Source organism: Nelumbo nucifera, chromosome 6 (genome assembly GCF_055504915.1).
Source record: "Nelumbo nucifera cultivar China Antique chromosome 6, China Antique-T2T, whole genome shotgun sequence".
NCBI classification, from domain to species: domain Eukaryota; kingdom Viridiplantae; phylum Streptophyta; class Magnoliopsida; order Proteales; family Nelumbonaceae; genus Nelumbo; species Nelumbo nucifera.
Window position 1 is genome coordinate 2,451,688 of NC_142654.1, and position 25,432 is coordinate 2,477,119.

General features: G+C 36.4%; 1 protein-coding gene across 2 annotated transcripts; it reads right to left on the reverse strand.

The window, feature by feature from the left end:
* Positions 1 to 959: 959 nt before the first annotated feature.
* LOC104609318 (phosphoinositide phosphatase SAC3-like) lies at positions 960 to 16,498 on the reverse strand. 2 transcript variants are annotated; one of them, XM_010275605.3, is made up of 16 exons: positions 15,719 to 16,498; positions 11,226 to 11,430; positions 10,973 to 11,138; positions 10,062 to 10,284; positions 9,397 to 9,473; positions 8,758 to 8,945; positions 8,585 to 8,682; positions 8,316 to 8,449; positions 8,083 to 8,211; positions 6,983 to 7,373; positions 6,564 to 6,685; positions 6,337 to 6,450; positions 3,129 to 3,320; positions 2,684 to 2,857; positions 2,108 to 2,216; positions 960 to 1,471 (listed from the first exon to the last, which is right to left on the reverse strand). In XM_010275605.3, the coding sequence occupies exons 1-16, from the start codon at positions 15,812 to 15,814 to the stop codon at positions 1,349 to 1,351; spliced, it is 2,541 nt and encodes an 846-aa protein (XP_010273907.1). In that variant the 5' UTR covers positions 15,815 to 16,498; the 3' UTR covers positions 960 to 1,348. The 2 variants fall into 2 exon arrangements, with proteins under 2 accessions (XP_010273907.1, XP_010273908.1); XM_010275606.3 differs by having other exon boundaries at positions 6,983 to 7,367; positions 15,719 to 16,455.
* Positions 16,499 to 25,432: the final 8,934 nt, after the last annotated feature.

The following is a 25,432-nucleotide window of genomic DNA, read 5'->3' on the forward strand; positions in this document are numbered from 1 at the left end:
TATTGAACCCTTCCGGCTTCAATTTAAAGAGGGAAAATAAAGTTCCATTCGCAAAAAAAGATGAAACGAGAAAACCAAACCCTTCCGTTCTAGTCTCAGAACTTGGTTAATCTTGTTTGGCTTGATCATAGAGTTAGCCTTGGAAATTGCATCTCAACCCATAACCTTGAAATAAAGTATACGTTTTGCATCTTAACCCATATCCCGTTCTAGTCTCAGCACCTGCACTTGAACTCTGACACTTCAATCCATTTGTTAAACCACTCAAACCTGTTCTGACCTTCACCAATCTCTCCTTTCAATTGTCTCAAATTCAAACCCATCAATAATGATAACAAAGCAGAGGAGCCCAAAACAAAACAATTAATAGAAAATGAAGGGTAATGAAGTCTTTTCACTGATTCTGTTAGATATAATGGTATCTTTTAATGACAAGGGCTTTCAAAAATCACGGGGAGGTATAAATATTTTATATTAAACTTCAGGGGAGGTTTAAGTCTTTTACCCTTAGGCTCGGTTTGGAAGGAGTATGAATACAAGTATGTTGTAGAGTGCAAAACCTTACTAATTTGTATTATTTTGTATGCATTTGTACTGTACATATTTATACAAATACAAATACAAATATTAGACTCAGTTTGGAAGGAGTACAAATACATATATGTACAGTGCAAATGCATACAAAATACAAGGTTTTGTACTCCTACAAATTTGTATTTGAGACGAGCAAGACTTGCAAAGGCGCTGGATTTCCCGTCAGCACATCAGCCTTTTTTTGTTCCGTTAAACCAGATTCTTATTGCCTCATTGGTCCCAACTCCCACCGCGTCCTTAGGAGTTGGGATTCTCATCAACATAATTTTTGTTGGATCAGATATTCTCAAAATTATGATCAGTCATAATGAAATATGAAATGCAAAAGAAAATAATGGCCCGCCACTGTAAATTGGAGCTCCGAGTTGAACATATATTATATATAGATATATATATATATAAATATATATAAATACATAATATTTACAAGATTGAGAATTTTGAAGTATGTTGTAAAAAAACAAAAGAAAGAAATAGAGAGCTCCAGAAAGAATTCAACTGTCACTATTTACTCTGCTGTACCTTTGTACTGCACTCGGATCGAGGATTTCACGATCGCATCAATGCTGCAAATTATACATGAAAGCCAGGGAGAGCCCTCCTAAGCTTCTAAATAATGCCAGTAGCACTGTTTTGGTTCTTCCACATATCGTTTTCGCTATTCTCTCTGTGCTTGGCATCCATCGAACCATGGTGGGTCAGTCAGGCTGGGAAATAAATATTGTTTTAAAGGAAAAATTGGAATAGCTGGGCATCAATGGCATAGTGTCTCCCCATATGTTACCCAGTGCACAAAGCTGTCAGAAAATTCACTTAGAGTGTCCAAATTCTCTCCAGCAGCATCATAACAAACATCCGTCTCTGTCTGTTCTTTTCCCTGCAGAGTTGTAAGGGAGATGATGCGCTAGATATTAATAAGCTACTTCTGACTAAAGAAATGGAGTTCATCTTATAAATTTAGTTGCAATTTTACTTGACTAAAGAACAGTGCTAATTAAGTTGGGATGGGATCTAAAACGGGTCAGACCATTCATAACATTATTTTTTGATCAATCAGACCATTCATACCATTAACACATACAGAATAAAGTTTATCTAACATTCAACTCATTCACCAGTTAACCCTACACATAATTGATTTTTTTGGAGTCTCGCCATCAATAAGGTGTAATCATATCTTCTCAGGCCATTCCACTATTGCAATGGTTGCAGATATCTGTAAGAAGCTATGTTTTCCGAGACACCACAAGCAGATGGCTGGTCAAGATGTTAAATACAGAGTTTACACTAAAGTTACATGATAGGGCATCCATAAAAAGGTATTCAAGTATCATAGGTGATGAACTGTTTTCTATCTGATGCATGTTGCCACACTACACACGCCCTGCCTATCATCAGGGTCAACAATGCCCTTGCATATCAGGTCCCTATTAATTGACAATTTCTTAACAAAATATGAAATCCCTTTCCAACAAAAAGAATATTTTACACATGTTATTAACAAAATACCGACCTTCATGCTGGAACCATATTCACTTTGAGATGGAGTTGTTTCCATGGTAATTCCATTTGCAACATTCTCTGATGATAGGCTGGCAACTGGAGAGTTTGTAAGGGTAGATCTGCAACAATTGAAAGTATCAGAACCCATCTAAGTTAACCACAAATATATTTGATAATAAGGAATAGACCTTAATTTCGAACCGTCTCAATAATGATTACTGCCAAGAAAAACTTTCACTGTTCTACCAATAGTGAATATCTCTCCAATGCATGTCAAACTTCAAGAAAGCTGCCACCTAGAAGCCTCCTATCAGAAATTTGAGCATGTTCGCATGCACGTGGGTGCACACACATACAAGAGAGTATTTATGGCTTACTTATAGAACCATAAACATACGTTGTTCAAATTGGTTGTTTGAATAGCTTAATCAGAATAACATGATTTTAGCAATTATTAAACATGTATAACTATATAAGTACCAAAAAAATCATCTATCACATTAAGAAAATCAAAATAATTACACAGACCCACTTAAAACTGCACAACTACTGGTAGCTTAACTGGACAAGATCACAATAAAGTTACCTTTCATAGGTTTCTTCCTCACATGAATTTCCAGAGGAAGATAGCCAGTCAAGGTCCAGAAAGTTTGAGAAGCTAGATGCATCCCCATTTTCGTGGAAATAGAACTGATCACTATCAGGACATCGATCTCTCTGCATGTCTGCAAAAAGTTGCCTTCGAGTTGAGGGTGTGAACCTACAAAATGACAACAAGTAAGCTCAACCAGACATCAAACAGCTATAGGAACCAAGTTGAAATGCTGCACATATATAGACAGAATAAGGAGATGTAAAGATATTTTTCTACTTCATTATAAAGCAAAAAATAAATAAATAAATATACATTGGGAACAACAGACAATCCATCAACTAAGAAATAAAACGTGTTTCTTGGCTAGTGTTGAGGAAAAGAAAACCAGAGAAATAAAAAGCTCTTCAGCATCAAATTCAAAGTTAAGAAAGCCAACCTGGAATATGATATATCACATTCACAGGTTGAGATTTCTGGCGTAGAGTCAGAAAGTCCCTTGCTGCCTCCTTGTGTTCTTTCAGGCAAAGCTGAGCTAGAAAGTTTCTTCTGCCCAGAATTTGTGGCTGATGCAGGTATATTGCTTTCACAAAGAATGTTCCCATCTGATAAGGATCTTTTGAAATATGACCTACATAGAGAAACTCAATAATTACTAATCAATAGTTCTCACCAATCAAAATAATATGGAAGAGATGTTTTGTGTGAAATAAATGAAAGCATTAACTAGACATTTTATTGAAAAAGTTCATGGAATCACAACCCTTGTCCTTCTAAAGAGAGGTATGGCCTGTTCCAGTAGAACTACCTTGTAAACAGGGTTGACCTGATAAAAACATCCTAAATAGGATTCACAATCTGCTAAGGTTCCAAACATCTCTGCATGTGCCACAGTCCCATCAAGGGGCTGTTAATCAAGTTGGATTCGCATTGGAAAAGAGACAGAATCAATTAAGTTGAATTTGATAAATTTCATTAAGTCCCATATTGATCATGTCTGAATTGAAGGGATACAGATAAAAACCCAATCTGAGTAATATAGGATGTTAAGATGCCCAATCTCAAATATGACCTACTATATAAAGGATGTTCCAAGGCCCAAGCACGGATCTTGCTAAAACATGTTGAATAAGAAAGATGGGCCCAAAACCACTCCTGAGGTTGAAGCTCTCTACTAAAAGTTTGGGGGTAATTAACCTTAAGAACTAGGTCAGCCCAAGTCCTAGCCTAACCCAAGGCAAAGGCCAAGCTAGAAAGCACAAACTCAATCCAAGCTAATTCCTTGTAGAACTTGAGGCTGAGTTTGAGGTTTGGCCATTTTTGCTATTTAAGTGTATGGTCTATTGTATTTTTCCTATACCTCTTATCTTTATATGTAGACATGGTAAAGGCTAACCTTCCCATACTATGAGGGGATAGCAATGTCCCCACAGTTCCATGGACAAAAAATGTTCTTACCTATCCTTCAATTAAGTAATGCCGGTACTTTTGACTTTTTTACTCTATTTATTTTAGTATGCATATATTCATTTAAGAGGGTATGGCTTTAAATACAACGGATTGGCAAAACAGGATTCATGTAGTTGACTCCATATAGTTGGGATATGGCATGGATGATTATGATGATGACATACTTTTCCCTAGACAAATTCTTTCCCATATAAAATGGTGATCGACCTCAGTATGCTTTGTCCTGTCATGTTGTATAGGATTGTCACAACATAGCAATAATACTTGTATATCAACAGTCCCAGCTCTTCAAGTAGTGAACTCAACCACAGGGCCTTTGATACTACATGTGTCATGGTTCTGTACTCTACCTTTACACTTAAGCAACAATAAATTTCTTTTACTCCATCAGACTGTGACAGAAGATTACCACTGAGAAAATCATAATACCTAGATACCAATCTCCTGTCATCTAACAACTAGGGATAATCATGAGCTAGGTTGAGCTGGGCTTGGCACCTATTATAAGGGGCATAGCTCAGGCCTAGGCCTGGTCCAGCCTACACCTAGGGCCTGAAATATAAGCCCAGGGCCAGCCCTGCATGGGCTTGGTCCCGGCCTATAAATATATTATGTTAAGTATATATAAAATACGTGTTATACTTTGTATAAAATAAAATAACACATACAGAGACACACATATGTGTGTACATGTGTGTCTTTATGAAGATGTCCACCTTCGTATAATCATGTTGTGAATATAAAACTTCCTTTCTAGGATTCCCCTTGAAGAATTCTTAACTACCATGTACTATGAAAAGCATGCATGTATGACAATTGACATTCACCACATATGCAATATCTGGCCATGTCATACACAGATAAAACAACTTATCCACCAATCTCTAATGCATGTCATGATTTCCCAGTAGCCTCCCCCTCTCTAGTAGCACTAATCTTATGCCAAAAATCTTCAAGGTTGTTAATTGGTTTACTTGTGCCTCTGAGTAGGTCCAACATATACTTCTGCTGAGATATGAAAATACTGTCTACATAGAGCAACTGCTATACCATAATATTCATCTTCCAACATTTTGTAATCTTTTCAGTCATATCTTTTATTGAAATTTTGTTTTCATTTCATTCCAATAATACAAGTACAATAACTCTCTAACCTTCATGTCTCACAGTCACCACTATTATCTCAAAGCAAATGGATCAAGCATTGAATTACATCTATTTTTTCAATCATTTGGACCATAAACCTTCTTTTGGATTAAATGTCCAATTAAGCTTTGGTCTTGGAAGATACCTAAAATAGGGGTTCCACCCCCTACAACCATCTCTCTTACTCAGATCAACTAAAAAAATCCCTTGAGAGCTTTCCATTCCATTTAAATTCTGTCATCAAGAGAGAATGGATTATAGGAAAAAGATGACGATGAAATGACAAAAACATCCCCACATTCAATTATAGATGCTTATGTTAAGAAGGCATCTGTGTCAATATAATGCAGTAGTAACTTCCACCTGAGAGTAGGGAGTTGGAAAATAGGAAAAAAAAAATGATTCCTAAACAAATAAATTAGGGGCTTTCCCAAGATGACCTACCCTATTTTAGCCATGCAACAAGAATCTTATAGTCAACGTTAATCTAGAGTCTAGACCATACATTGCCATAATGTAGAGCTCATCTAGATCATGAATCAATGTCTTTGGGGCCAAAATGATGGGGAGAGGAATTAGAGGACTCCTATTGAGCCCCAATACTTTGCCATGTATAAGATTCCTTGGTCATTTGGGGAAACTCACTAAACAAGGCATGCATATAATACATATATGGAAAGTTTACCTATGTTATATACTTGTATATCTATATAGTACAAAGTATAAGTTATGCAACATAAATTATAACATAGGTCAGACAAGATCAGGTTGACTCAGATCAGGCTACCAAGGTTTCATCCCAATCTAGGTAAAATCCAATTTTCAAAGTCCAGCCAAAGCCCAAAAACCCAAGCTTAACCGATGCATAAACTAGGTTGGGACTCTTGGGAAGCCCAAGATGCATCTCCAATGAAAAGAGAAATTACACCCGTGCACAGAAACAAATTCTAGATTTTTTGGTAATAACATTCTGGATTGTAAGAATGTATAGAACAACCGTTCCATAGACAGTTTTATTCGTAATGATGTACCTAGTGTTTTCATCAACATATGTGTATCCACGCCTCCCAGCATTGTAATGCTGGTCTGAATCCAGCTCCCACAGTGCAGGTTTACCCTGTTGTGGTTGGAAGTGCCCCAGGAACCTGCTTGTTCATAAAGCCAAATGCAAATAAGCATATTGATTACTAATAATTGCCAATGAAAGAAAATGAAATAAGATTTAGAAAGAGGGGTAAATAAGAAGGTTATGACTTACACATTTATCGCATCTTGTTTCTCAGCATCCATATAGGCATTGTTGTAGTATCGCTGCAGAGTTCTAAAGAACTCTTGGGACTGGGTTGCCGCCTTCCATTGACCTCTTCTCTCAGAGAATATCTATTTAGGTCACAAATGTATGAAGGATGTGTTAGATATAAAGCCATATAATGTCATATTGAGAAATGGATTAGTAGAGAAGAGTAGATAAATAATTCAATGGATTGATAAATGCAAAAAGGAGAGGACTGGTCAATTACTAAAATGGTTGAGTCTAGCATACAAAGCCTACTCCATCTAGATGCATGTTTCTACTGCTTGTAATTTCCCCAAATTTTCAGTTCCATTACTTAGATATAGTAGAAGCATAAAATGGATCAACTCTTTTGAAGTTAACCAACACTTTCAAAGAATTACCTTGTTGTGTGCAGCAGACCCTCCATATTGAAGTGCAAGAGTGTCGCCCATTGTCTCGTAAAACCGCATTAGCTCATCAGCTAAAGGGGCATCCAAGTCAATTTTTGGCACATCTATAAATCCCAAGGCATGAAGCTGATGTCCTAGAGCTGCCAAGCCATAGGCATATTGTGCAACATTTGTACGATCCAAGCAGTCTATGCAATTTGTCCTGAGAACACCTTTTTGAAACATGGATGGCTTAACCGAATGGTCTCCATTGACATCACTACTATGCTGATTAAGTCTCTTTTCCAAATCATCAGCATCTGCACTGTTGTTAAAATGGTTTGGAGGAGACTGGTCACCAGCATCATCTTTCCGGTAATATATTGAACTGTAAGCACTGAAACTGTAACAAAACCCGTAAGCCAACAAGATATTGATAGGCACCATTTGTCCAGTACTAGTAAAACTTAAAGTTGTCTCTTTTGAGACTATAAATCTAAGGTTTGCCTTGAGAAAGTCCAAGGTGGGGATTGAAGTTTCAGAGAAGAGCCAGCCACTGGCCAAGTTTTCTAGGTCCTGGGGCTAACATCCCATTTATGAATCTGCATTCAATATTCCTGAATCTGGAATTGTTGGGAATCAAAGCTCTGAATGCAGATTTCATGTATCTCTGGTTGCAGCAGCCAAGGAGATCCTAGATTTCAGAGGCCAGTGGTGATAGCACTAATCACTACACAAACACCATGATATTATGGTAAAGTTGATGACCATGAAGTTGCCTGCCACATATGCCTAGTGTGAACCATTTGTAACACATTGCCTTTTGATTGACCAGCCTTATGATCCACTGGAAGGATGTATTAAATTTCATCTTTCAAATGTCAATGGTGACTAGGTCTGGATATTAGAAATCTAATAATATTATTAACTGAACTAATGTTTTGTTGAACTTTACATCAAATGGAAGGTGGACCGAAGTGTACCAAGGTATAGATCTATGCGCTCCGGGCATCACATTGTATGGTCATATTTGATCCATGTTTCCAAATAATGAGGTTTTCCATCAGGTATACCAATACAAAATAGCTAAGGGACTTTTCATGAGTACTCACTCGAAGTAGGACCCCTTTAAAGATTCTTGGGGCTTCAGACCTGGTGTTACTTGACAATAAAAGAAGCCCGTTAGGTTCAACGCATATGCAGCCACTTTGCCTAGAAGTGCCAAAACATTTGTTGCTTTGCTGGAAAAGTAATCAAGTTGTATGCAAGTCAGTAATAAATTCCTAAAAAAAAGAGTGCCAACAAAATAATTAGAAGCCATAGATTTAACATAAAAGTCATGCACCTTCTAGAATGTTTGTGTAGATCCCAATGTAGAAACTTTAGGCGATTCTCCTCTGATAGATCTTTATTGATAAAATCAATAGCATTAGCAAATTCAGCACGGAGGATAGATTCCCGGGGCTTCTTTTCACGTGTCTGTGCAAAGACATATATAATTTAGTAAAAGAATAAAACATAATATACAATTGTTAAAATTCAGATATTGAAGCTCTCTGAATGATTATGGATTAAAACCACTGGTCCAGCAATAAAAAAAATTAAGGTACCTACCTTAATTAAATTCAAAATGATGATTGGGTTCCCATATCTCTTGACAAGATTCTCAAAATGAAGTCTAGTTGCTTCATAATTTTGATCCTTCTTTGACACTGGATGAGAAAGAAATATAAGTTATACAACTAGAATTACTTCTCAAATGTTAGTCTGATGAGTGTGAGACTTACATATGATATCAGGTTTAATATTCAAGCGTGATGTTTCCTGGGACCAGAAAAGTGGAATTGAGCCTCGGTTCTGCACTACAGAACTAATTTGTGTTGGACATCCCTCAGGAACATCCTCACACACAATTTGTTCTGTCTCAACATCATTAGCTACTCTACCCTTCTCATTTACACCTCGTTTCAGATACCTAGACCAAGAAATAAACAAGTCAGCATTATGTTTTTGTTTTTGTTTTTGTTTTTGATCAGCATACAAGTCAGAATTATGTTGACTTTCAACACAATAGCAGATGTGGAAAAAAAATGCTGAAGCTCTTGAGAAGAGAGGAATTTTTTATGTTCTTAATCAAACTGCAAAAGTAGGACATATGGTGTGTAAATCCAGCATTCATTACCACCCATTGGTCATATCTACTACATAAAAAATTAAACCAACCAGATAGCATATATTCATGGGAAAATAGTTGCTAGTATGGTCAATAAAGATTTGTTAGGAACCATCACTTAGTTTGGCTTCATTTTTTCTTGAGGACAATTCTGTGCTAAGGAATATCACATGTTTCCTCAAAAGAACATGGCCGATCTATGATTAACCAAGAGAACATAAAATAAAATTTACAAATCCAAATTTATGAAAACCTGGTGCCAGCATAATGACGTGAACGCCTAGCAATGAGTGTCAACTTGAATTCTTTCCCAGATATAGAAAAGTTAGCCTGAAAAAATAAAGCATATATCCATCAATACAATATCAGACTAAGTGATATCACAAGATTACAACGCTGCATCTATAACTTCTCAAGCATTGTCAGAAACAAGCAATCCTGTAAATACCAAGTCTTGTACACAACTGCCTAAACATTTAGTCCTTAATCATTAAATCACATTTTATGAGATAAATATCCAAAAAATGAACTTCGGGTGTCCCCAACAGGCATTGACCGATATGAAACCAATACTTTTAGTAATAAATTACTCCTGAAATACAAACACAACCACTGCTTTATTAAGTAAATAAATTTGAAGTTAAAGCACAAAAAAGTAACTTGGATATGTATGGCATTTTCCACAAAAAAGTCCAGGATGAGGGAAACAAGCAAGAGAACAATGCAGAATCCAAGAAATTTTCACAATGCAACCTGACTAGAGGAACACACTTGCCAGTAATTCATCCACAAAGGAAAAAAAAAAGAAAAAAAAAAGGAAAAATGAAGGAATTATGAATAAATATGCTACATTAAGAAAGCATTTTGTCATGAGCGGATTAGAGGCAACATCTTAAGCCATCATCTCAAAACCTTTACCTGTTTAAAAAAACCATAGACCAATGCAACTGTCCAGAGAGTATTTTTAAGGTGATTCCGGATTCCCCGAGTCAGGAATTCATTCCAGACGAACATTGTTTCATAAAGTACCTGCCCTGTCTCATGATTACACAAGTTCTTTTGAAGACTACGCATTACGTGATATGAGTAGCTGAAAAAGAAGTCCTTTGTAAGATCCACTGTGCATAGGAGCTTCTTGTATCTATGCCATCAATAAGAAAAACAAAAAACAGAAATACATGAATACACATAATTAAAGGTCTGAATAAAACAAGAGAGATTATAGAACATAAAGCAGTCAATTTTAATAATAAACCTAATAAGAAAATAGTAAAATGTAACCTGTGTCCTCAAACCCTGTAACACCTTGTCTCACTCAAAATGACATATCAACCTCACAACAGCGTGAAGTTTGCCTTGGTACATTTGAAGGAATTGAAATGTCACATAACCTTTATTAAACTGTAATAACTAAAAGGAATGCGGCAATTGGGCCATACAAACAATTATTTAGTACATAATTTTTTTTTTTGCATTAATTTTTGTTTCATTTTTTATGAACACGTCAACTATTGGTCAAAACATGGATCCTTCTTCAAGCAGAAGGGCCAACATCATTGAATTAACACTGGATAGTTTATCACACAAATATTATATTGCTTGAATATTTACCTCCACAGTACACATGCTTTGCGCATTACTAGAAAGACATCCAAAGTTTAGAATATTGGCTCCAAAATAGTAAAGTAAAAGACAACCAAAACAAACACATCAGAACACATTCAATGTCTATACATGTTGGATAATGAATTACTCCAGATGCCAGTTTCTAATGTCTCCTTCAGAAGCACCATAGACATTATACATTTACATAAGAATGGACAAAAGACCTGTTTTCATTCTTAGAATAAGCCACATTGGACTGCTCAGTAGAGTTTGGGAGTGGAATCATCTCGCTCTTGGTGACGGCATATACTGTATGGCCACAAATTGCACCAATCTGCCTTCTTTTTGTGATAAGCAGCATGTAGTAAGGCCCCAAAAATTTAATGAAACCTAAGAACAAGCAAAAAGTGTTAAAATGAAGAGAACAAGATTCTTTTAAGGCATTGAACTAAGTGCTTGCCCTTCAATATTACGTACCAATGATTCCATAACAAGTGGTGACAAACTTAAGTCCACCAGTAGACATGTTCCCTTCATGTATCCGCTTTAGCAGATCAGAGCATTCACCTTCAGAGTATGTGGTGGAATCTTCACGAATGTTCAGCTCAGAAGGCTCTAACCTATCAATTTTTAATACTCTCCATAACGTTCTACTCTTGTCTCTTCCTATCATATAAAAATTCTGTAGCAAAGAAAAAAAAGGCAATAAGAAATTTGTATTTTTCATGAAAATCAATAAAACAAGAAAAACACATTTAGGAGAAGATTTTAGAGGAAAAAATCTCTGGGATCATATAAAAAATGCAGTCATACTACACCAAGGGTGCAAAATTACTGTAAATACTTTCTACCATTTTGTCATTAAGGATACTAACATTAATTTATTAATCATAGGTGTAGTCAAAATGTTGAATAATCGCCATAGTAGAGGTTTATGACTTCTACCAGTTAGTTGACCAACTATGTGCTTAAGGATTTTAGTATTTGTATATACTAAACCATTTTCATATAAAATATCTAATTAAAAGGTTATCAGATCTTTTAATTTTTTTTCTTTATCAGTAATTAAAATTTTCCTAAAATTTCTTCCAGTTACACATGTAAAATTTCTCATTTAATCCTTATTTGTTTACTTTGAACCAAGTTAGTTAAGGTGGCCAGGCAACACCAAGGTGTTTTTGCCTGCCAAAGTCAGTTGGCACCTCAGCGACAACTAGGAATACTTAGGCAACAAAAAAAAGAAAACAAAACAAAACAAACAAATAAATAAACATATACATATTTTACAACAAATAGATATAATTAAATAAAAGTATTTTTATTGGTAAAATTACACAAAAGTATTATGTAATTACATGTTTATTACAGAATACCAAACTACAAATTAAATAAGGAAATGATTTGATGGCAACTTAAGGCTGCATTTGGATGGAGTGGAGTTTTACGTGATAAATCAATGTAAAACTTCATCTAAAGTAAAGTTTTACATCGATAATCAATGTAAAAACTACATCGATAAAATCAACGTAAAACTCTACGCTTTTCGAAACTCAACGATCACTTTTTATGGTTCAATGTAAAACCTCATCGATGTACTTTTACACCGATGACGTTTTACATCAATTCCAAATGCAGCCTAAAGGGGTGCAATTTGCAAACCAGTTGGGAATAGAGCAACTGATTATTGAAGGGGATTCTAAGGTAGTGGTGGGCTGGTTGAAGAACCCCAAGAACGCTGTTTGGTGTTACAAAAATTAAGTTAGGAAGTTCATATGGCTGATAAGGAACATGTCTGTTGCTATACAGTGTGTAAGGAGACCAGTAAAAGCTGTCTGATGTGTTAGCCAAGCAAGGGGCAAACAGGGAAGACTTGTTCTGGGCTCAGTTGTGATTTCTGTCTTTTTTTTACTTTAGGCTGTGTTTGGTTTGAAGGAAAAAGTAAGGAAAGGAAACCTTTACAAAACTTGTATAGGTTCCCTTGCCTTTCCCTTCCTTTCCTTACCTTTCCCTTCAAACCAAACATAGCCTTAGTTTCCTTGTCATCCTTTAGTTTCCTTGTGATTTCAGTCTCAAATCAGTTCATCTTTTAATAAAATTATCATTGTTCATTAAAGATGGCATCTTAAACCTCATTTTCAAAAAAATAATAATGAGATTTTTGAATAACTTCCCTAGTTCAACATAAAGAAAACATAAACATGGAGGGATCAAAAGCCCTAATATTTAGCTTTACACAGACTGATAAGAATCCAAAATGAGTTGCATGGGACTCATATTAATATACAAAGGGGGCATAATCGCTTATTTTCCCCACTAACATGCTTATATCCATACCACCCTCCTAGTTGATCATCGAAGCATCAACACCTAGGTGACACTTTGACTATAGTGAGTTGGACATGTTGATCACAACCAGTGAAATATATTATTTAGAATGTTTACTAGTTTTTTATCAGTTGACATTGTATTATAAATATCAAAAAGCCAAATGATAGTACTTTTTTTTTTGCTTCATAATCCAATGATAATACTGAAAAGACAAATATTAACACTCGGCTTACTATAGAAAACCCCTGCTACACCCAAACACTAATGTAGTCCAAACTCTTTCAAGAAAACTAACAAGCTCATTGGCAGACCTTAGGATCAAGTAGAACCAGATACTCCCAACCAAAGAGCTACCCTATCAGATAAACTACTGGAGATGCCAAGGGCCCAGAGCCACCATCTCTCATCCAGCCAATGACCACCTTAGGAAGTCCTCCACTACCTTTACGTGTAAACAGAACCAAGATGTAGATGAGATGAAGGCCCTTAGTAAGAGATGCACAAACCAAATCACCAAATCCAATCAAATGAGCCTGCAGAATTACCCCTTGTGGCTACCTAATACTATACCTGACAGACATGGATTTAAAGCAACTGTCAAACTTGAGGCTCGGGCTTGATCAAAGAAGCCCTCCGAATTCATTAGGTTCAAACTGGATGTGGAGGGATAAGTCCAATTTTGGAATGACTTGTGATGTGGAGATAAGCTTCTAAGTTCTGCATATCAAGATTTATCCAATATTGCTCTAAAGTATAAACAAAAACACCACAAGCCCAGGAATGCCATGAGACTGTGGGCAGCAGCATTGTTTGGATGCCTCATTCTCGACAAAATAGGAATGACTGGGAGGTGGTTTCCCAAATGATACTACTGGAGAATTTTAATGGGTATCACATTCAACCAGGGGACAGGATTCTAGAGTTTGGATAGCAATCGGATCTGGTGTCTTCTCAGCTAAAGAATTTTATTTATCTTCAGAGAACCCAGGTCAATCTACTTACAATTGGAACCGGATTTGGAAAGCTCATGTTCAACCAAAACTGAGGGTGGGCCTTGGCACAATGGTTTGGTTGCTCCATTGCGACCTAGGTGACCAGGGTTCAAAATCTTGGAAATAGCCTCTCTGTATGTGCAGGGGTAAGGTTGTGTACATTTATCCCTCCCCAAACCCTGCATTGACAGGAGCCTGGGCTGCATTGTATCATTATTTAGCAGATTTTTTTCTCCATTCCACTAGTCATAACTGAGGCATTTAGTTAGTTCATGATTGCCTAAGTCAAAACGACTGGTCACCACCTGACAGCTTTGTATAGATTAATTAACAGAATAATTGAGACAGAGAATAATGGTATCCAATTCAAAATGCTATGATGTGGTCATAATGCAGTTCCTTCAGGAAGCAAGCTCAGAATGGTGGTGAAACCTAAAATATCCAATATTAACTGTATCCTACAAGACTATTTACTTTTGTAGTCATATATCACTTATTTTTATGGATTTGGACTTGAATATAATTAGACTCAAACATGATGATAAATAGGTTTACCCTACCCCACCCCCCACACACTACCTGGTGCCCAAAGATAAAATTCCTCGTTCTGGCCCTGATTGCTACATTACATTTAAATTAGCAGTTCCATTTTCCAATCAATTTGTTATGGCCTAGGCACTGGCTGGTCAACTCTTTGGATGACAGGGCAAAACAGTTAGGCACTGCCTCAAGGCTTTAACTACACTGACTATCATAGCAGTATTTTCATGGAGGATACTTTGAAAACAATCCAAAGAACGTAATGTGATCCCAAACATTTGGATGTAATTATAATGCATCGACAAAATTCAAGAAGCAAGCTGAGAAATTAACTCAATCAATGCCAATAACTTCCGGGAAACCAAGTTATATTGAATAATTTGAATTAGTGATATAGAAAGTTTCTAAAAGTATATTAAAGTCTCAATTTGAGAATACAAGACTCAAGAATAAATAAATTGATTTAACTGGAAATACATGTGATGCTTCAATTCTTCAAGTGCACACCACAATACTGATAGTATATACAAGATAGTCGATTCCTAGGTCATAGAAAATTACGTCAGTACTCAACATAGTCTGCAATAAACAAGCTCAGATTTTTCCTTTTCTATTAGTTTTCTTCCGAGGGGTATATTCTATAATAGTGAATCTCAGGACGGCTAAGAACATTATCAGAGCCTATCATGTTCTAAAACAAACTTTTATGTGTTAAAGTTTCCAACTTGAAGCAAAGAGAATTCAACCCTTGAGAGAAAAACGACAAAAGAAAATTCTCAAATTTTCATATAAGAAAAAATAGCGAGAAAAATCAAATCACCAAATAAGATTTCATCAAAGAACAAATATATCTGGATTCTGGACCAGGTGAACAACAGAATTTGATCAATAAGAACAACTTCATAACACCCAAGCAACTTAGTTCTACAAATTTGCCTTACAGAACCAGCACATAATAGCAAATTGAGCATGTCTCCTAAACTGAACATCAAAATCAACATCACTATCATAAAAAATCGAGGAATTCCCAAGGCGTTCCAAAAGATCGAACCACCAGACCAAATCAAAAGAAATCAAAAGAAATCACCAAAACTCGTGAAAACATATTACCGATCGAGTCGCATATAACCGGAACTTTTGCAGGTAACCAGTGCTCGGATCCGGCTCCTCCTCGATCCGAGCCTGCGGCTCGTTCTCTGACGCCATGGTTCGTCCGGATCCCGAGCCTCCCAGGCTCGGGTAGAGTCAGAGGGGCATGCAAGAGAATAGATCACCGGAGGAGAAGAAAGCTCCGAAACCCTAACACGGCTACGAAACTCGATTGCTCCAGATACAGCATTTCAGCCCTCTATTACACCTTCCGCAACAACATCTCCTCCTCTTCCATTCACCAGCCAAAGCGCGATCAACCAACCAATCCAGCGCGACCAAGAGAATATAGACCGTACCAACAAAAGATAACGCCACAGAAAGAGAAATATGAAACCAGCGACGAAGCGAAGAGAACTTCTTTGTCTTGACAAAGCGAGCTTTTGTCTTGAAGGCAAAATCGATTAGAGATTCAAACACAGTGTAATTCGAGACAGAAGCTCCTCTGCCCTATAAGGAGCTTTCTGCGCGTGTGAGAAAGAGAGAGATATCTAGAAAAATTGCAGCATAACAAAAAAAAAAAACCTAAGCTTTCTATGTGAGAAATATATGGTCACAAAGCAAGAAGAATTGCTGTTCTTCGGGGAGGGAGAGAGAGACATAAGGGGGAAGGAGAGTTACTCAGATCCTCAGAGCGAACGAAAGCCACAGCTTCGAAGACCGCTCAATCCTCACACACAAAAATACAAAACAAAAGTAAGAAAATTTTGATTTTTCCTTTTTTTTTTATCTAGCTGTTTTATTACCGAGAGTCCGAGACCAAAGATGAAAAAGAATCAAAACAAACGTGAACAAGAACACTCGTTCGAACTATTAACTATTAACGTTGTGTTTGGTTTGAAGGAAAATATAAGAAAATCTTTACAAATTTTGTATAAATTTTCTTATATATTTTTTTCCTTTTTTTACTTTTTTTTTTCAAACCAAACATAACAAATTTCATTTTTCTCTCTTTCTCTAATCTTTAATTTTTAATAATAATAATAATTAATATTTTTTGCTGGTCGAGTCGTTTGGATAGCAAATCTAGACGACTCATGAATGTTCCACGTAACAGTACTGCTGTTGGGGCACAACGTCGTCTCCCTAGCCTAGCTATTCATTCCCTATTTCCCTCCCTTCTTCTTTGGAAAAGGTTCCGCGCATAAGCCCATGCCACGTGGCAACTTGAAACTTTTATAAGAGTTCTTTAAAGATTAAATGGGTGTTGGCCGTACGATTTCGCTTTTGAAAACAAAAATAACTGCCACATCAACTGCCACAATTAATTTTGATGACGTGGTAAATAATTTTGTTTTGAACGATAAAACCATATACGTTGGCGAACACCCTCTAAAAAGTCTCGAGTTAAAAGCTTCTTTGGGTTAATACAACAGTGTTGTGGTCCAACGAGCGCCATCTCTCACTGAACAAATCAAAAGCACCATTACGGTGTTCGTCAATCATTGGCTTTGAAATTCAGAAAAGCCTGACGAATAATAATTTCTTGTTGAACGATTAAATATTCGATAAATAATAAGATGGTGGATGTTCGCTCATTCATGAGTTCGGATCTGCCGATACCGTTGGGCACATTACAGATTTACAGTTTTGTGCCACCTGTACTCAGCACTATGTATTATGGATAAAAAAGAGGGAAATTATTACTGCAGTGAAAAGAAAAAAGAAAAGGTAAAAATGGTAAAACGAAAGTGGTATGACAACTGACAACATTAAACCAGTCATTACCCATAGCGAGTTGCGACTCGGACGAGTTGTAGCGGTTCATGTCTCTTTGACTTGATCTTCAACCCTGTACCCCAGGCACCAGGTGAATTCCTAAGACTTTTTACTTAAAATGGTCATCAAATCGGCATATCCCTTCCCACCAAGTAATGACATCGTTTTGAGTTGTGACTTGCGATAGAGACAGGCCTTCATATGAGTTCTGTACACGTAGATTCTGAGATGTAAACGGCATAGATGATATACCAAAGGGGTGATATTGTTGGAGTTGGTCCATCGTTTTTAAACTGGTCCAGGTCGTCTACCTAATACTTCTCTTTGGCCAAATCAACTCCTACGATTTTTTACCAAAATAAGAAAATTCGTAAGATTACGCTGATATATCATCCAAACTGTAATTTTTTGTATTACCATTATTTGCTTGATAAATTGAAATTGGCATATTCTAAATTTGTAAACCGATGAATGGCTGGGATCATTTGATCAGATCATATTTGTTTTTGCTCAGCTCGTATAACGATGATCGCCAATAAATGGTTAATCATTGGATCCCATCCCATGCACGAATGTTCGTTCACCTATGAGCCCATTTGAATTCAATTGGAGAGCCGTCTGATTCCCACTTGACTCCCGCAATCGTAGGCGATTGTCCTCCTGGCACCTTCCACCAAATTTATTTTGTCCTTTTCCTTTGGCTTGTTTATTTTGTTTTTCTTTTGCCGGAGAGATGTTAAGATAACTCTATTGAAAATATTTCCTTAGTTAGGTCCCAATATATAGTTATTTGTTTCTGGTTTTGGTATGGGGACTATTAAAAAAATATTGTTGAGAATTAATGGAATTGGGATCAGATCATCTCAATGGGAATATACCTCACCTCATGATGCAGAATTTTCTTTAGGATAAAATATAAAACCTCCCCCAAGTTTTTTTGACAATCATAAAATCTTCCCCTATCTTTTCAGTTTAACAAAGTCCTCCCTGTAGTTTTGAAAAATCATGCATTTATCTCTCTTGTATCGTTGTCTTTCCTTATATCTATTAATTCAGATATAGATTCATTAAAATACTTCAAAATACTATTTATCTTCTTCTCCAAAAACTAAGGCAACATAACTGTTCATCCCTCCATCTTTTCAACTCCCTCCACTGAGTTTTTTTTTTTTATTTGCCTTATCTTGAACTAAGCATCAGTGCATTTCTTATGAGTAGTAGCCAAATCATCCTTGCAAGAACAACCTGATTCAATAGAAATTTCAAATTCATCATTAGTACTCTTCGATCTCAAATGACAAACCATGCAATCCTTGTCCACTTTAACCGAATGCACCTAATTTCTGTACACCACTTTACAAATCTACCCCAACCGAACAATCTATCGTCAAAGAATCATGGCAATGGCCCAAAGTCTTCCAATATCGAGATCAAACACGTTGGAGAACCTATGCTCATCATATGACCCACCAATAGTGGAACCAAATTGGGAATGCCACGACCAATGGAGAAGCAGATGCTTCCTTCACTCCTTGAGTTGCTTGCAACAACAAAACGACAATGACCTCCTTCTTCTAAATCAACATGGGAGTGAGGCTTCTTTATGGTTTCCATTTCCAAAACCCAAGACCTAAAACTTCATGTAAAAGCAATGAAGCGCTTAAGACTCTACCCCAAAGGGAGAGCATCAGCATGAAAGCCCTCAAGTTTTAAGTTTTGGAGGTCTCATCCTTGATCACTTGTTGCTTTAGGAGCAGGATAAAGGCAAAAAGACAAAAAAAAAAAAAATCCAACAAAATATGGAATTGCAAAGATTGTAACAAGTAGGTATCTAAGCAGGTGATCACTTTTCTCACCTCTCATATTGTCGTTACCTAGTAACGGACAGAGAAAAAGATGTGCAAGAACTTCAATTTCTGTAACAAATAAATAGTAGGCTACAACTAGAGGATTTGAGAAAAACTTTAATATATAAAAGTTTTTGATTTCTAACAAGGAAATTTGGATTTAAGCCAAGACACAAACATTGTAAGATGAAAAAAAGTTAAAAAAATGGGGGTTTTGTAGAAGATTTGAGGAAAATGTTTCAGAGAGAAAGATAGCACTGAATATTTGTATATATTTCCATGGAATGATGAAAATTTATAGCATACCAAAAACGGAAAGAAGTATGTTATCATTATATCATACTGACCACAAGGAACAAGTAATTTATCATTATACCATACCTATGGCCGTTTAGAAGAAAGGCCATGGGTCTGTGATGGAAATGGCAAAGAGTAGGGTAGAGTTTAGAAAAGATAGAGGGATGAACCACTAGGTTGTCTTTGCTGCCTCTGGTTCTTAGTTCTTGGATAAGAAGATGAATAGTGGTATGCGAGTATTTTAATATCCTAATATAAGGGCAAAATAGGTATTTAAAAAATAAACACATTAAATCAGCTCTTTTTGTATGGGACAATGGAAGTAAGTGCATGGTTTTTCAAAACTAAACTTAGGAGAGGTTTTTATATTTTACCCATTTCTTTAAGAGGCACAAAATAGACTAATTAATTAATTCTTAATTGAAAACTTCATTTCTTGCTATTCCTCTTTCTCGGGACAATGCTAATGGTTCAAATTTCTAATTGGAAACCAACGCGTTCTTTGATCTTCAATGCAAGTTATGGCTTGCAAGCTTCTTCGAAAAATAGTTACTTTGAAGTTACTAGAATTTCACTATCCTTCTACGTCTTAACTACATTAACACGTAATATATATATATATATATATATATATATATATATTGCTTAGTTTTGCTTTGTGGCTTGGATTTAGGAGAACACAATCATATTCCATCTTTACTCAACCAACCAATAAATTGTTGAGCTTCTGTTTGTTTGGCTGTAGATGGGGCATAACTTCTTTTTTTCCAATTATCTGTACTGTGAAATTTGAATTATAGTCGGCCACCCTTGATACGGTCAAATGTTTGTTTTCTGCCCCATTTGCATGGAAAAGAACCCGGCCCATGGATCAGACCGTGTCTAAAACTGCAAATAGTGGAATTTTGATCATTTTCTTCATGAACATAGCGTACGCATTAAGTGATTGAATGACGCCCTCATAATTGAGGCCCCTCTGCGAAGCCATCCCGTTCAAGTCAAGGGGATTGGTTAGGTTACGTTGTCTGAATTGTTCGTATGGTGATGGGAAGCCAGAAAGGTCGCTTTTGATTGTTGTACATCTTCTCTAATTGTTATACATACAAAATATAAAAGTTTGCACTCTTATATATTTAATACAAAATACAGCTTTTTGCATTTGATATATTTATATTTGTATTATCGTCAACTGATAATTAATGGTGGTTCTATTAATGGGATCCTTTGATTCATTAATGTAAAATCGACTTTGGGATCAAATTTCGCTGCCACCAGGATTTGAAGAATTAAGGGGATGGGAGAGGGATGTTGTGTAGCTCCGTAAAATGACCAAATTAAATTTGCTTATTTTGTTCTCAGATCCAAGAGAACAAAAGAACCTAATGCTTCTTTGGATCAAAACCCTAATTGTCAATTATGCAGAAGAAGCAGAGTTTTCTCCTCTTCATGTCAAATGAAGAAGATAAGAACAAATACGGCTATAAGAGTAATTTGGATATTTAAAAACTTAATATGTCACATGATGTGTGCATAACCATTTTTCAACTATTTTGTGAAAGTTTGGAAGGATATTTGCAAATTTTGATAGTTTAAATAGTGAAGTGACAGGGTCCACATAATATAAAGGGTGTTTTGGAATTTATCATTTTTATTTATAAACGGAGCGGGTTAGATCCGAGATGACTTCCAATGCACGTTAAAAAGTTGGTGACATCGTGTTTTAATTGGACTATTTTTGGTTTTTGGAATATATTATTCTTCGTTTGGATCCGGTGTAAAATGTTATCCGTGTAAAAGTACACTGATTTTTACATTGAACCGTATAATAAGTGACCATTATATTTTGAAAAGCATGATAAAAAAGTATAAGATTTTACATCAATAAAAATAATATAGTATTTATATTAATTATCGATATAAAACTTTATGCTTGATGAGATTTTACATCGACCCGTAACGTAAAACTCCAATCCATCCAAATATCAACAAACCTAAACTGGAATAGAGTTTTACATTGATCTTCATTTATACTCTTTTCAAGTGTCAACAAAACCAAACTGATGTAAACTTTTACATCATTCTTGATTTACACAAATTCCAAACACAACCTTAAGATTAACCGAAATTTATCATCTGTGCAATTAAAATACAAACATGGATGAAATTCAAATTGCAAAATAGTCATATACGACGTACCCTAAGATCCAAGCTATTTCCTATTTGTGCCATATGGCTGAGGCGGCTTGTAACCGGTGTTCTTGATACCTGGAGCTGGATGAACCGGTTGACCCTGACCCAGTCCAAAAACTGGATTTCCAAATGTGTATCGGTAAATAACAAGGTGCAAACATGTATAAAAAATGTTTACTGTTTCTGAATGGTCTTTGCATTCTTTCTTTGAGTGGTTTAAGCGATAAATCCATATGGATGGAGCAGTCGACCCAGAACAAATTAAATAACCTCACCGGATTGAAGTCAGGATGACTAACACAGCTTAATCACACGTTACAGATTTTCTTTTATACACACAACGAGTTTGCTATTTGGGGAGAAATGCAAACCACCCAGGAATATTCTTTCTTTTGTGGCAGCCGTTACCCTTGCCAACCGCTACCATTGATAGGAACATTCCAACCTAAAAATCCTTGTCACGTGTCAAATCTAAGTAATTTTTATATTGCACCTAACTAAGAGCAATTGTAATATGGCTAATATATTAGTCGAAGCCCCTACGATACAATTGCCGATAAATATCTAAATTATCAAATTGGAAATAAACTATCTAAATTCAACTTCCTGCGAAACCTAACCACCGTAATGCATTCACTGGTCAATGTTTGAATTTTGAAATACATAAAAGGCTTCAGGCTTGCAATAAATGTTCAAGGTACAAAAAACTCTATTAGCTTATTTATTTCTTGGTGATAAGATAATCCTAATTAGGGCTCTGAATGATTTGACTAGGCCAGCATGAGACTAAGATCGTCACATCAGACGAGCCTGAATTCAAATCTCGCTCATGACTTAACCCGAGAATCAATATAAGCTTATTTGGCTAAGAGCCGAAATGGGCATTATCAAAATCAGCTTACGATTCTAAATTTTTAATATAAGGGGTCGTTTGGTTTGCAATTGGAATTAAAATTAAAATGGCTTATTTTTATAGTCTATTTGGTTCAGACAGAAATGAGAATGAGAATTAGAATCAGTATGAATGAGATTTTATTTCCAAGAGGGAATGGCTATTATCCCATTCTGTTCTAACAGAAATGAGAATGGAATTTCGATTCCGCCCAATCAAATAGTTAGAATCAGAATAATCCATTCCAATTCTTGATTCCAAACAAACATTTATATTTATTATCATATTTTTTTTCTCTTAATAATAACTTTAAGTAGTGGGCCTTAGATTTTGGGTTTAAATGAGGCAACTGCAAAAAAGGATGAGTCGAATGATAGGAGCTTGAACTAGTGCCCTATCCTTGGTTGATCTAGGCCCATCCAACGGCGGCTGTTATAAAAAAGAAGAAAAGAAAATATCTCAACGACTTTGATTCCAAAGAAGGATTTACCAGAAATTGTAATTTATGATTGAAATAGACGTAAAATCCATCCAAACAATATCCACAGGTCTACAAAGTACAAATCTTTTTAAGGAATTTTATTTTATTTTATTTTTTGTTTTATCGATTGTGTGGGAGAGGAGGGTTGTCGGATAGGTATTTGACCATTCCCCATCCCTGATAACAATGAGATTTGATTCGAGGTCTCTACTACAATCAATTGACCCATCGGTTGGTACCTTTCCAAGGAAGATGAGACGTGCAAGTGATATATACTTTGGTGTTGGAACAGCACGGAACATGCATACATCTACAGATTTACAAAATAGTAATAGTTTTGTGAATGATAAGTTAGAAAGCATTAAATGTTTTTTCCACCCATAGCAAGATCTTAGTCTGGGTAAATTATTTGTCACATTTAAGACTTTAGCGGGCTTTAAGGCTTTACCTTTGCTGATCATAGAGACATTTATAAATGTGCTCTCTACTACTTGTCTCCGTCAAGGAGAAAGACAAGCACGTTAAGGTTTTAATGGTGATCTTGATTTTGTCAGAAATTAGTAAAGAAGAAAACCATTGCCATCTCTCATGTAGAGATTGTGTCGCGTCACTAAATATAAACCTACAAGTTCGAAAGGACAACTCTGAACGAAGGAAGTAACAGTACTAATAACCACTATTGCTGTAAGAAGCAAGCCATTAGTGGATCGATCTTCAATCAAATTAAATATCTACTTTGTGGAGCAGACGTCTTCAAATCTTTAATTGCTCACCATGAATGAATATGACTAAATTAAATAAAACCATATTTTTTTAATTGGCAACTTCTAATTAAACAATCTGGTTCTATGGTTTGGTTTGCTGGTAAAAAAAAATCTGGTTATATGTTTTGCAATTAATATTCCCTAATATCCAGTAATTAAAGTTTATAATGAATTTTATGTATATAATTACATATTGGACTATATTTGTATAATATATATGCACATCACATTTATTTACATGTAAATATTATTCAAAGTCCAATTTAAATCATTTAATAATTCAGGTGTGTAAAAAGGGTTTGATTATGATGCTAGAAAAACATGATACCATAAAAATTTAATAATAAACCAACTGACATCCAGAAAAAAAGTGGTAACCAATCAGATGGTTTTTCACCAAAATTCACAGGGATTTTGATTTATCAAAGCCTTTCGGGTATTATATCCTTCCCACATTATATATTTTTCAGTAAAAAATAAGTTACTTACAAAGCAACATTTTGGTTATTATTTAAATAAAATGCCATATTAACTTTCCTTTTGTTAGAAATTAACACTATAATACAATACAAGTAGTTGAAAGGACAAGCAATCTTTTCTACATACCTCGTCACCCCATTCAAAGGAATACGAGAAGAAAAACAAAATTATTTTCTAATTTCAATCCCCTATTAGGATGGAGGACGATTTGGCTCAACCCCATGAACCTAGGACACGTGCGCATGACCTGGTTTGGTGAACAGTCCAGCCTAGCAGCACAATCCCGACTCGGCACGGAGGAAACGCCAAGTCAAAGACAGTCAACTCACCGAGGGCTAATACCTTAATGAGTCAGTCCCCCGCCTAGCTCGGAGAGCCCGGGCTCTCCTCTAAGGGACGCCAAGCTTTTACCCACCTGGGAAGGAGCACCTCGGTGTTCCGAGGCAGGGGCCCATCTGCCCTGAAGCACCCCAGTTTGTGGCAGCTCGACGAGCCGCATGAGGGAAGGCAGGAAGATCTACTGCCCGACCGCCGTACCAGACAAATCAGGTGACAGCAGTCGTGTCCCTCGTCAGGCAGCGTCGTGTCTGCCACCTTTAGAAGGTGTCCTACACCTGACAGACACGTACCCAACAGTGACGGCCCCGCGCATGCCACCTCAGCCCTGCCAATAACGGCTGCGACAGGTTGGCAGTGATGGTTATACCCGCCCTGTCATAGGCCGACGGGGAGAGGTAACAAATTTTTACTATAAGGAGTTTAGCATCAAGGCGGGAGGAGGAATGATCTACGGTACGCGCGCTATCTCCACTCCTAGTTTTCATCTTCCTCCTTGCTTCTCCTACCAAGTACTAACTTAATCATCGGAGTATTCCCGTCGGGTAACTCCCTCCAGGAATTTTCTTCTTCTCAGGTATCTTCCAGGAGCCACGTGAGCGCCAGCTAGGAGTGACCGGATCGTGCTACATCATTTGGCGCCGTGGGAAACGCTTCGGAAAGCCTTTC

What these genes read in the sequence shown, in the direction of transcription:
- LOC104609318 (XM_010275605.3), bottom strand. Translation starts at nt 15,814, where the DNA reads ATGGCGTCAGAGAACGAGCCGCAGGCTCGGATCGAGGAGGAGCCGGAT. An exon ending in CTACACAAACATTCTAGAAG is followed by an intron (nt 8,212 to 8,315) that starts GTGCATGACTTT and finishes TTACTTTTCCAG; the next exon opens with CAAAGCAACAAATGTTTTGG. An exon ending in GGTCTGCTGCACACAACAAG is followed by an intron (nt 6,686 to 6,982) that starts GTAATTCTTTGA and finishes TGACCTAAATAG; the next exon opens with ATATTCTCTGAGAGAAGAGG.